Here is a 14,044-nt window from a genome sequence, read left to right on the forward strand (position 1 = left end):
AACACAGTAGCTACCTGATTTTGCTAGCACTTTATTTCAATTTAGGCCAAGGGACAATTTAAAAAGATTCATTCCCAAGTACACAATTCAGAAAAATATGAGTTACTACTCAGAGCAATATTTTGAATCAGTGATGTTAGTTGTCTTAGCTGAAATTTAACCTTGATGATATCCAAAGGTCCAATAAAATTTTTCATGGAAGAATCCCACATTTGCAGAATATAATAAAATTGTCCAGCTGCAGCTCCAGGGCCATTGAGAACTGGAGAATGAAGTCTTTCTTTCTGGGGAGTTTCTTATGTCACGGGATGTTTTTCAAACACTTTGTTACCTGACAAATATCAAACATAGCAGATAGTTACATATAATATCATCTTTGATCTTTGTAAGGCTGTTTATTGCTAACAAGTTAGGGGCTCATTAGTGCGTTCCAACAGGAAGCACTGACAGCGATAGGCAAAAGAAAACGTTCAGCGTTAAATCCACACACAGCACATTTCTGCTCCTATTACAGCCTGTGTGATAGAGAACGGAGAAAATCCTTGCACACAACTATTTTAAAATTATGGATCAGAGCAAGAAAGAGGAGCATGTGTTTGATTTATTATCTACTTTTTCAATCAAGTTCACTTCCAAATAATACTAGTGCCTGCCTTTCACATTGTGCTTTTCATTCCTAACTCACAAAGCACCCTCCAAAGGAGGTCAGGATCATTTTACAAAAAACAAACATGAAGTGAAGCCACCTCTCTGATATCCCTGGGTAAGACAGCACAGTCCCCAGCTCTGTTGACCGCTAGTCATAGGAACAAAGGATTAGAAAGGGCATCTTGTGTCATCAAATCCAGCTTCTTACTCTTCAAGTCAATTTTGCTATAATAACCTCATACAAGAGTCTTTGGGGCACATGATCTCTTATATAAGCTCCTGCAAATGCCCTTTCAAAATCATCATCTCTTGTATATCCTCATCCATCCTGATCCTGCGGTGGGACTCTACCTAATGCCAAGGTATCACACACCAGTGATTTGGGACCAGCACCCTGAATACGCCCCCAGTCTCAGGCACTGGAGAATGAACAGGGTATTTCATCCCATGTCTGCTCCAATTTTATGCGACTCTTGGTGGTCCATCCTAGTAAAAGAAAGATGTATAACGGGTGCCATGACAGAGCTGGAAGGTGTTCCTGAAGCAGAAAAACAGAAATGCCGAGAGCCTGACAACTGCAGCCGACTGCAGCTGTGAAAACTGTCTGCGAAATCCCTGCGCAAATTCATGGCGCAATTGTTATTGCAGCGTTAACTGGAGGCTTGCAGCAGCCCCAGGTGCTTACACAAACGGGGCATTTGGGTGTACCCGTGCACATACCTGTCCTTTTGCGTGGAGACTGACATCCTGGCAAACAACAGAGCCTCAAGTACGCTCAGTCCAATATATTTCCGATGTCCATCACCCCCTTCTTTTTTCAAATAACTACTTACCAGAGGAGTTATTAATGCCTTTCCACCTACACAGCCTAGATACTGAAACTCACACAAAGGCAGCTTTTAAGCCTTGAGGTCACGTTCGAGTTACTGATTAGAGTGTCTCTCTGGGCAGTTCTATTATGCAGCAGCTACAGCAATAGGATAACACGATACAAACCTTTGCTAATAATTGAACGTGGAGTGGGCTTTTTGCTTGGTATCTTCAGTTTTGTAGCTTCACTTCAGAGCATGTTTAGAGCCAGCTTCAATACTCGGAAAATTATTTCAGCTTATTAAACACAAAGCTGTTACCCAACTGTTAGACGAGGGCACGGCCCTTGAACTTGTTTCCCGGGGCTGTGCGCAAGGCTTGGATCCTTGCTGCTGTTGCGGCTGCAACTCCCCAACCGCCCACTTCTTTCTTTGATTGTCTTTTCTCACTGAAACATATGTTTCCCCTTTCCATGGCATTTTGAGCAACAGTTTCCATTGTATGCCCCTCCTGACTGACAGTTTGATGGCAGCCTGTAAATTACTTGGCACGTGTTTTGTGAATCTGCTTGAAGGAGGGCCTGGCTGCTTAGTAAGTGCATCCTTTTGCAGCTTTGGGGGCAAGAGATCAGCACAGGTTTGGGTATAAAAATACTTGACTACAGTTGATATTGTCCTTATTTGAAGCTCAGCATTGTCCTGTACCTCGACTCTTTTATCCCAGGTCCTGGGACACAATGTCCATCAGTTATGCTTGGCTTTCCCCATTTTCCTCTCATACAATACGACACACATAAAGCTTAATGATGAATCAAGAATGAATTAGATTGAAAATACTTGGTATTTGACAGACAGTCCTGTCTGCTGGATGTGCAAATCGAGAGAACATCTGGCCCTCTGTCAGCTTTCTTTGCTAGAAGTAACGCATTTGCTGCTTTGCCTTTATGCGGTACAATCTTCTCTGTGTCTCTGGCCGTGATGTTTCTAGTGTAGCTATAATTACAGGATCCAAGCAGTGCTGTATGGAATTCAGGTACTCTTTACAGCTGAATTAAATGGCCACCTATAGGGAAATGGAAGTCCAGAAAATGAGGTGTATAACTTTTAGCACAGTACTACTCACAGCCTCAAAACAGAACCCTGGAACAGGTGTGAGGAGGACGTTATGCTTATGCTGGCGTCCTGCAAGAGGAAGACATTTCCCTTATAACCATAGATAACTCTATTGCAGCTTTGTTTTCATAAGAATAATGATATGCTTCAACCAGAAAAACAATCAATCAGCCTCGATGCTGAGGCTGCTGTGCATTAGCACACCACGTTTATTTGGGGAAGCCTTTTGCCCTGAGCCTTCTAGGGTGGGTATTGCTGCTGTGCACTGTCACTGCATTACTGGCTGCTTACATCTTCCCTTGGAGAGATAATTTAACTCCTGTGCATAAACCTTGTCCCTGCTGCAGAGGTGGTGGCTCTGGATGTTTTACACTTCAAAAATACCAGTAAGAGCCAGGTTATGTTTGTCCGTTGGATTTCTATCGATATTAACTTTCCTTGCATTCCATTGAAATGACAAAAAGATTACTTTACATGTACTTACTGCAGAAAAAAAAGAGATTTTTGGGTGAAAAAGCATAGACCCTATGATCTGATCCATCTTCTCTTTGCTATTTCCAACTACTTAAAGCATAATGCCACACTGAAACGCACACTTCGAGTGCTGCATTCTCTTCTCGTGACAGATTGTTATGATGTTTTCCAAGGTGACCTTCATAAAACATGTTTCTTTTGAAGCTTGTATTTCACTCTCAGGTCATAATAGTTTCACACAGACAAGCAAACCGTCAGCTCCTGCTTTCTAATTAATGGTTCTTGGAGGCTTCTGAGTGGGGGATATAATTAATAGCACTTAAGTCTGGAGTGCAGGGAAATCTATAGCTGGTTACTAGGATGTGTATTTACTTAGGGATTATATGCCAACAGCTCCTAAGTGCAGCCACGAACAGTTCTCGCCAATGCTCTCTGGAAAGTCCCCAGGACCAGGCACCACCTTGAGTCTTACTCCAGTGTAAGCACCCAAAAAATTGCCCTGCTTATAAAGGGAAGCTCCCACAACTGAGGGGTCCCTGCCTGCTCTACCCCTCTCCCCTGCTCCCGTTCCACATACCAGAGTCCACAGCACGTTGTATTTTCTACGACTGCGTGCTTGCCAACAGGCTGCCTACAATGGAAGCACATCTATTGCGAAAAATATCTCTGGCCATGTCTCTGTTGTCACTGTGGCACCCACCCAGGAGACAACCTGCTCTGTGGTCCACGCTGCAGGTACAGCATTTTCTGGGGCAGACTGACTGCGTCCTCACTGCACAGCATATGTCCCAGATCCACTCCAAAGCATAATGGTTATTTTGTGGTTTTATTATGTTTAAAGTACCAGAAATAATAGGAGAGCTTTTCTTACAGTAAAGCCACCAAAAGAAGGGTGTTGTGAGCCATCTTATCATACTTGCCTAAATTTAAGGAAAGCGATGGGATTGCTCTGGTGCTCACTCTCATGCATGCAGCATGGATTGTCAGAGGTGCTGGAGCAAAACCAGATGTAAGCCAAATTGCCAGCTTAAATTCCCTCTGGTCAGCTGCTGCTAACAGTGGTAATTTCCCTGCTGAAGTCAACAGAACAGCATCTTTTCACACATGCTGAGATCTTGGTGCAGAAGAGGCAGCTGTGAGGCAGGATGAGTGCTCTCAAAGAATGAGATTCTCTCTCTTTCACAGTGGGGCGAACAAAAAGAATAAAATTCATATTCTCTGACAAAGTTGAAAAGACTATATTCTCCAGAAACATTGCCAGACTGGGGATGAAGGGGAGAACTGACATCAGAAATCCTGCACCACTGTGCAGCCTGCGTTATTTGGAGAGATTTTTTAAATGAATTTTGCACATTGAATGACACAAAATATTCAGATGGTTAAGCAATTAAAAGCTATTGAATATTTGTAACTCAAAAAGCACTAGGCAACAGAATATCACTGTCAACGCCTTTATGCAAAGGGACATTTTGACATTGTACTTAAGACTGACTACTTTTCTAATGGCATAAAAGTATTACTTCAGTTGTGCATAAAATAGGAAAACTTCTACTGAAACTTGTGCAGCCTGGTTCTTTTTTCAGAAACAACACCACAGAGTGAAACTGCCTTTGAAGAGAAACATTTTTCATATACTATCTGAAGGTTAGTAACTCTTTTAATCTTTAGCCTTTTTGCTGGCATGTGTAATTTAAAATGCACAAAACAGACTATCAAAACACTTACCCAGCTATAGCTAGTTAGAAAACTTAAAAGGTGCGTCTGAAAATAGGAAATTGGAAATTAAGATGCTGCATCGAATCTTGCTCTTTGAGTAAGGACTCCACCTCAAAGAACGACCAGTTACCAAACACAGCTGACCCTATGACAGCCAACACTGAACGAAGAATGGCTCCTAAAGAGGTCAAACCTTGGTGCTACTAAGCAAGAGAGTGACTAACTGGGACAATTATATATTTAATATCCTTTCCACAGAAAGTTTTTTTCCTTTTCTTCTCCTCCTCCAGAGCCACATGAAGTTCTGCTGAACTTCGGCTCTGCAGACACAGCACCGTGAGCAGCCCTGCAGAGCCCACACGTGCTGGGGGTGTTCAAGAAGTGACGAGTCCTTCTAATGAGATGGGACACAGTGGTGTGGGGACATGCAGCAAAAGACCAGAAACACGTGCAAAACACAAATTCACTCACTGATTTCAGTTTCATCTGCTCTAGGCAATTGTACACATGAATGAATTATTTTAAGACAAGTATTTTCTTAATGGTATAAACTTAGCAAGGCTAAATAGGGTTCATTTCTTCAAGCAAGTGGCTGGATATTTCTGATCATCTGGGGACTGGTGTAGAACAGCTGTGGCTACCCAACCAGCCAAGAGGGATCAGCATCAGCAAATATAGTAGGGAGAAAATCAAAACCTTCTTGCCTCGTTCAAGTATTTCTTAGGAAAAAGTCACCTGCAAGTCCTTCTTGATCAGATAGTCTATAAATACAGGTAAAAGGTGCTACTGTACCTAGTCAAGTCACACAGGAGTTGTGACAGTTGGTGAAGGACTTGTGATAAATGTAAGGGTAGCTGGGAAAGCTCTGAAACACAGCTCAGTCTGCCTGGGCTAATCTAGCTGAGCTGGGCTGCTTTGAACAAAACACTCAAGTAGAAAAATAATGCATGAGGCCTTAAAAATTGCCATTTATTGGCTCCAGAACGCCCACATTCAGCTCTTTCTGACTTCCCCTGTGCCGCATGAAAAAACTCAAGTCAAATAGCATCCAGGTAAACTTATACATGGCAAAATAAATCCTTTGTAGGTGAAAAACAAAAATAGCTTTGAAGAAGGATGCATATAACCTTGTTAATTTGCCAAAAGTTTTCAATCTTCATCACTTTAGAAGCAAGGTTAAGAGAGTAGATAAAGGTTAAGAAATTCAGAAGGTGCTCAGATATACCTTTATCTCAGGTTCAGAGCCTTAAACCTTAGAACAACAACAATGTCAGGGAGAAGAGATTGACAGTGATGCCTTGTGTTGGGAATCAAGGGTTAGAAGGACTGCCTGTTCTAGGCAAAATACTCTCATGATAATGATGCCAGTAAGATTTGATTTACCAGACTGTTCTAGGAAAGGTAATGACCTTAATATCATGGGGAACTTATCAAGAGGTCATCCATGCAGACACACACTGATTTATTTTCATAATAAATGGAAATAAAAGTCCAGCCACATGAATTTGCTTGCAGGAATGAATTTGTACCATCTATCCAGCTTTGTGTTTAGTATCAGAAGAGCCTAAGAACATTTTATTGATATGTGGGGATTTAATTCCAACCTCTTTGAGAATCTCTGCAGAAAATGAATTTCAAATTCATTTCTATCTAGACCAAAAAAACCCCCCCAAAACCTACCAAATATATAATGGGGAACAACATCACATTGGAATAGGGATGCGCCATTTTATCCTAAATACTGTTCATTTGCTGCTGTGCCATAGATGAAGTACTACATAATGTCTCTGTTAGTAGAGAAGAGTGCTTACATATGCATTACCTAAGGATATGCTCTTTCTGGCTGAGTAATTCATTTTTGAGAAGCATATTTCTGAGAAGGTGAAAAGTGAGTGTCTAAATACAAATTCAGCAGCCACTGTGGAAACTTGACTGTGTAGTCCAAACCCTGCTGCTCCAAACCCCGGAGGTCCCTAGGTCCCAGATGCCGAGGACAAGTTTCTTTCACAGATGGGAATTACGTGTGTTACACAGCTTTCTCTGTGCCAGTCCACAGAAGTGTTGGCATGGTCATCATGCAAGAAAAAACAGAAAGAGTCCAATGAACCAGCCCAAACGGAGATGACAGAATGGCATGGGCGACGAGAGCTGTCATATAAGTATGCCACGAGCACACTGTGCAGTTTAGCTCAAGATTTCTCAAGGTGGGCTGCAAGCACTGAGTCACAGGCAGAGAGGAGGGATATTTATGGGAATACAGTTCTTCAGAGGAAAAAATATGAAACAGTCAGAAATGACAGAGAAATGAGAGTGCTGGATGATGGCAAACAACATATGGGGAACAGGGGAGAGGGAGCTTTTGGCATCATTGCTGCGGCGTACATCCCAGCGTAACTCATACAGATCTCCGGGGGCCAGTTCATTTCTACTGAAGAATCTGGCTTCTGGGACTCCAAGTACAAAATGAAAAACTCTCAATTTCTAGAGCACCAATGCTAGTGTTCGCCAAGTGTTTTTTCTTTTCTATTCCTCCCTGCAAATCTTTTTTTTTTTCTTTTAGGGCCAGTGGAAGATTTAGCGGAACAGGCAGTTTTCCAGCAGGCTTAATTTTGAAAGTTGAACTGATCAGATGATTTAAGATCTGCCAAATAAAGTTAGCATTTGCTTATCCACTCTACAGTCCGAATTCTGCTGGGATTTTGTATGTATATGTGCATATGCATATCTGGATGTACACAGACACAGCAGTTTTTAACTCATCATGGAGGTACCAAGGCTATTTTCTGTTCTAAAAACGCAGGGAGGATATGTTAGGTTAGACATTCCTCTGAAGTAACTGCTGATGATTCTGATTTTCAGATATGTTATATTTTGCTGTCTCTATTTTGTAAATACTCAAGGATGGTGCCGATTTGTTGAAGGAGGAGCATGTTATTTCAGCCACTGTTGGAGTACTGTGTCCTTTTGGAAACAACACAAACCTGAGAGCATTCATTTCTTTTGTTCTGTTCTACATATTCTCCCTCTGTCCTTAAGAAGCCTATAAAGCACTGAACAGAGCTTTGGGTGTTGCAGAAGTAAGTTAATATGTAAATCATTACCTTTAATTTTCCCCAAAATACTTCTTCAGAATTGCTGCTTCAGCTGCCATTTCTTCTTCTGTCCTCCACTTGTCAGAGGAATCCTCTTTGTCATGTCGTTGCAACTTTTTGGAGGGAGGAAGAAGAAAAAAAACAGTTTGTTTATTTTTTTTTTTCCAGTTTTACTGTCAAATTGAGGGTATGCCTGTACGTGACTAATCTAACTATTCCACGTGTCCGCGGGATGGAGGGACCTGGTGACGAAGAGATGAAGGGTGAAGGTTACTGGTTTAGAGTGGTGACAGTAGTTAACTGTCTCTGATGGATTTATGATGATAACACAAGGTGCCAGGGTGACTGATAGGCAGTGACAGAGTTCACCTTTGTGAGTTGATGGTCAGATACCTTGCAAGTCTTTGATGCAAAGCTGGTAGGTAATAGGATAACAAACACACTCAGGTATTTTGAAGTGCCCATTACATCCGTGGAGTGAGCTTGGCAGAAGCTGCCTGGAAACCTTGTCAGTAATTCATGTAAAATTTTCTCTCTGGCTTCTCCTCTGCCCATGGGGCCACCTTTCCCATCAAAGACCTATTGTGATAACAAGGCCCTGTTGCAGCTGTTTCCCATTGGCAGTTTATACTGGTAGTTTTCAGAAGAGAGACACTCCCTCCCTGCATGCAAGTTGTTAGTCCTTCCTTGCCCTTGTTGAAAGTGAGACACATCCCTAGTCTAGAAGCAAAACTTGTTCTTTTAAGCACAACTATATTTCATTAGCGATTTAGTGGGGAAAAAAATATCAAAAGTATGTGAAACAGTTAATTTTTGCATCTCGCTTGCATAATATGCCCACAAAAAAAAAGTTCTATCCCATATGCAGTAAGTATTGTTATTGTCTCAGACGTGACAATTTCAAACACATCCTTTGCCTCTCCAGAAGAAGAGAGAAGCTGATGGCTTTGCTGCTCTCCAGAAGAAGGGAGTTCTATTTTATGGTAAATATAATGTGCCAGCACTTGGGTGACTATTTGTACACATGCTCACTCAAAGAATGCCTGCCACTCATCAAGGGAAGACTACGCTTACAACAAACAGCAGAAACATTTGCATTAATGGCTTAAGTATTGAGACTCCCAGTGTGTCTCTAGGTACAGAGCACAGCAGAGATTGCATTAACAGCATCAGTACTTCTGAAGAAAATTATATCATCAACGTTTTTTTAACGTCACAAAGTCAGAAACTAATGAATTTACACCTTTTATTCCTGGACAAATTTTAGTACAGAAGATGAAGTAGTGAAAAACAAAGATGAAGCAATACTGAACCTGCCAGGCAAACTGCATTACTGTATATGGCATGTTTAGCAATAAACTAGGATTGTTAGCATACATCCAACTCACAAATACTTTTATTTGTGCTGTGTTTCTCCTACTCTGAATTTTGCTGCCAGCTATAGTCCTATGTAGTTTTACATTCTGCAGCACAGATTTCTTCCTGCTCAGCAGATGAAGCTGCATTAGAAAGCTATTTCCTTTCATGCCAATACAATACAGTAGCTGTAGGCAAATTAAAGTGTATTACTGTTCGACTAGTAGAGGACTAATCTCCATTGTTACATTAGCTCTAGGTGCGTTATAAATCTATCTTGTAATAATGCTACAGTATTATGGAGAAAGATTTAAAAGCCAGGAACAGGTACAGCACACACACTGTCACACACATCCTTTGCGTCCATGTGCCTGTTCTCCCCCACTGTACACACCTATACGGTGTATAGGCACCACAGCTGAGCTAGCAATGAGAGGGAGTTATAGGAAACCGCATACATCATCCTGTACTTTCCATGGACTGCGAGTGCTTACACTTCACAAGAGGATGCACCAGGACGAGCCAAGTGGTGGTAAATCAATTGTCTGTCTGAGGTGTGAGCTGTTTTTCTAAAAAAGCAATGTCTTGCTCATTCGACCTAGCATCAGCAGGAGATACAGCAGGCAACAGCTAGAAGGCAAGGGAGGGCAGCCCCTGTTCCTCAAGGTCTCCTTGTTTAACCTGCAAGAAGTGCTTTTAGTGACGTGATTTGGCTGCTGTTCTCCCTTGCTATCCTGTTTCTGCAAAACCCAGGTGAGAGCTGACTCCAGGAGGAGACCAGTAAAGCTGGGATTTGACTTGTAGTTTTTATTTTCCCTGTTCAAAGAAACTGAAGTGAACAGTAATAAGGAGGCATATCCTGAAATGGCTGTTTGTTGTTGTCTAAATTAAAACCGTGTGAAGTCGCAGGCCATGGTGACTTCTCAAAGCTGGCAAAGGAGGTTTCTTTTGCTACATAACTGCTAACCTTTAAAAATAATCAATCTTTGACTTCAGGTTAAAACAGGTATGTGGGGAGCTGCAATGAATTCTGAAACCGGCCTGGAAACCCAGCCTACTTCAGCAGCCTTGGCTCCCGGTACGCAGCCCACAGTACCACACAGCAAGCCCCAGCCTGGCACGAAAGCGCTCAACACAGCCTTCCCGGGCTCTGCCGCGGCCGGCGTTCACGCGGCTCCCGCACTGAAAAAACGTATCCACATTTTGTGGACACGTTGGGTATGACAAACAACAGACTGCAGTGTTAAATCACTAACCATGGGCAATGTATTCATTGTTCACCTGACTTATAGATGAATATTATTTCAGTATAAAATTACTATTTCTACACAACCAGGATTCCAGGACTATTCTGTGTTCACACCTCTTGCTGTGTAATTTCTGAAGGGCCATAAGCAGTGATTACCCCAATGCCACTTAGTTTCTGATATTATCTAACCACCACCGTGGAGATTTGGAAAACTGCCTCTGGTGGCTGCCTGCCCTTCTCTGCTGCCACCATCCTGCAGCTCCACTACAAACCAAACCGTATAGCTACCCACTTTGAAGCACAATACTTAAATTATGGATAACCTTGCCGGAGGATGTTCTGGATGCTAAACATGATGCAGGTTCAAGATCAACAGTACCAATAAATGGAAGATAAATAAATTAAGGGCTGCTGATACCACCTCTAGTTCAGAGATTCTGCATGTCACAAATTAATGGAGGCTGGAGAGCACGATGGACGCACATCTGTGCACTTGCCTGGTTCTTCAAATCTTCTCATAGCATCTGCTAGTGGTCTCCAATGGTGACAAGATATTGGGATCATGGATGGGTTAGGTTTCAGCTAGTTATTTCATGTGTTCTTATGTAAGGTACTTTTCAACCAGGTTCAGATCTCCGTGTGAGGGCCCCAGTAAGCAAGAGCTACTTTATTTAAACTTTTCTCCATAGTATTTTGACTGAGTTGGAAAGCTACTTTCAGGGAAGAAGAACATACATATTTCAATATTAAATTGTATTGATTTAGAATTCAGGTGGGAAACAAACGTAACAGTCGATACTTGTTTCTAAGGGACTTCTGTGCCTTGGAGTGTGTTCATATTCACATGCAAGTCCCAACTGTGCATCTTCACAAACATCTGACATGCTATTGAAAGTTTGGATTATACAGGGGAAGTAATGCTCTCCTGCACCTTGAGAACACTCCAAGGTTCTGCTCAAAGCAAAGGGAAAAAATATCTCTATTTGCCAGCTATCCATCTGTAAAAAGATTTCCCCTTGTTTTTTCCCCAGTCAGAAAAAGCTGGAGAACTTGAGCTGACATCCTTACTCAGATAGAGATATTCAAACACAGACTAGCTTGAAGTCTGTGATACTTTCCCTACAACAATTCTAATTCTGCAAGCTCTGAAAAGAAAAAAAAAAAAATCCAGAGCCCCACATCATCTGCCTTACATGATTTTCTGTGAGAGGTGTTTTGCCCAAATTTCCCTGGTGGAGATTGACTGATCCACATCCTCTCAAAAACACTTTTGCTACCTTCTCCACGGTTCCTGGGACAGGGCTTCCATATTACCCAAAGGTCCCTAAACAACAACCTTTGCCCTTCTTGCAATGGACGCTCTAGAAGAAACTGCTCACCTTCAGAATCCCTTCCCAAGCAAATGTGTGCATTCCCAGTTGTGATAAGCAGCTGCTGTTTCAAGTGAGATGAAAATAGCACATAGTGATGTTGCAAGAGTCCCTTCTGTGCAAAACACTGAAGTAAAGGGGACAGATTTTACTCAGGGTCTTTCAGGGACATCCATGGGGTGACGGGTCCACCACCAGGGGGTTTTGCAGAGCTCTGCAGGCACACTGGGCTCTCTTGACAAGCACTCTTTGGTGGGTAATGGAAGACTTCTTGTCTCCTCTGAAGCCCAAGTCCCCTATAGCAGCAGGAGAAGAGTGGGGAAGCACAGGCTGTTCTCAGCAATGTTATGGTAATGTTAGCCAAAGTTGGTCAAATACAGACTAAAATACACAATCCTACAACAAGTGAAAGAAAGAAGAATTAGAAAGCTATAACGATTAAAAAAAAAAAAAAAATAAAAAAAAAAATACAAGCTTTGGGTGAGCCTGGCAGGAACAAAGACAATGAATACCAAACTACAAGGGATGGATCTCCGTGGTGTTTTATACTGATATGAGCTTCATCTTCTGACTCTAACCAAACCCTTCTGTTCCAGGCTGCACCCCAGGAAGGAAGCAGCATTTCTTGGTATCTGGACAGCAATTCCTCCTGCAGGACATGGCATAGGTGCTGGGAGCGGGGTCTGCCTACACGGAGCCTTGCATCACTGCAGGTCAGACTGCATACCAAGGCACAGACAGGACAGGTGGCAGTCCATAAAACCTTTTCCGTAGAGCTCCAAGTACCATTTTAAAACTGCTGGTACTTTGCCTGTTTTTGTAAGAGAAAAGTGATGCAAAAGCACCACACCAGATAGACAAAATATTCTACTGCAAAACTCAGAAAGCCCCAAATTCTCTGAAGCCAAACACGTTGTTGTGTTACAGGAGCGTCTCAGAAGCGGATGCATTAACAAAAAGGTAAGCGACCAGATTAGCATAGCTCAGATAACTCTGAGATGATAGGATGGGAGAGCATGAACGTTTCTTTTAGCCAATCTCTATTGTGCTAACTTTTTCTTTTAATATTCTGAACAAGCACCGAGACACACATTAGTCAATTCTCTAATTGCAGTTGCCCAGCAAATTACACACTGTATCTGTTCAACATTCTTCAAGCACTAAGACTCTTGTTTATAACTTAGTACATCCTCTTGCCTTGCAGTACAAATAAACGCACTATTTCCAAGATATGCCCTTCTTCAAGCAGATCATTACTGATGTCTGACTTCTTGGGCTTCCTGATAAATTATCCTCTTCTTTCACCTCAAGCAGAAAATGCTCTTCCACCAATAATCTATGACTGTCAGTCTTGATTACTTGTAAACAGTGAAGCTCTTTGAATATTTCTGCTTGTGAGAAGCGTTCGTTTTCTCACTCATGTCTCCCAGTGTGAGATGATGGCAGACCTGACAGCTGTGCTTTATGTTATTTTATTAAAGTTGTTAGTGCTGCAGAATGGTCTACGTTTTTATCGCTGCAATTCTTAAGGGAAACACAATATTGTTTTATAACACATTCGCATTGGGGAACCTCTCTTTCTTGCCCTTTGCGGAGGAGCCCAGAATTCTCAATGCAGCAGACTATAGGGGGCCTGGGTCTAGGACTGGCTGTTGCTTGAAGTAACATCTATATTATGGTTTGTTCTACTTATGCCATAGCACCAGCAGAAAAGCAACCTGTGTTAATATAAAGCACTAGCCAAAAGTACTGGGAAAAAAGCTTTTACAGTAGTTAGCACTATTCTCACTCTCCGTGAATATTTACTGTTGATAGTTAAGATTTTATAACCTCCAAAGCATTTAACGAAAAGAAAAATCATAGTGATGGAGACTAATTACACCAAACCATTGCAACACAACAAAACTCAACTGCCTTAGCGATTATAAGACATAATATTATCAAAACCAGCAGCTAAAAAAAAAACCCCAAACAAATTTCTGCCAGCAGTTTACATCAGACATTAGGCATTACCCAGCTGGTGGCGTCCATTATTACCAACACACCTTGGGATATCCAGGCATCTTTTCCATACTCAATTCCCACACTTGGGTGAAATCTGTGGACTGGTATTTCAGCATTAGATTAACACGTGGACCATGAGGAGGCTGAAAGTCTCATCGCCTCTCTCCAGTGGCAACCCTTTCCCAGAGACAAAAACAATCCCAGGACTGCTAC

The 14,044-nt window shown here is 42.0% G+C and overlaps 1 protein-coding gene across 1 annotated transcript in view; it reads right to left on the bottom strand.

The window, feature by feature from the left end:
• Positions 1–214: 214 nt before the first annotated feature.
• The window catches only part of FHIT (fragile histidine triad diadenosine triphosphatase), a 493,316-nt gene continuing 479,486 nt past the window's right edge, over positions 215–14,044 (bottom strand). Inside the window, exons 6-7 of the mRNA XM_082322071.1 lie at positions 7,862–7,965; positions 215–331 (exon numbers count right to left, since the gene is read on the bottom strand). Of these exons, the coding sequence (XP_082178197.1) occupies positions 7,864–7,965 (102 nt within the window). The 3' untranslated portion in view covers positions 215–331; positions 7,862–7,863. The remainder of the gene's footprint in view (positions 332–7,861; positions 7,966–14,044) is intronic.

This window comes from Platalea leucorodia (assembly GCF_965183815.1).
Source record: "Platalea leucorodia genome assembly, chromosome: 9".
Taxonomy (NCBI): Eukaryota; Metazoa; Chordata; class Aves; order Pelecaniformes; family Threskiornithidae; genus Platalea; species Platalea leucorodia.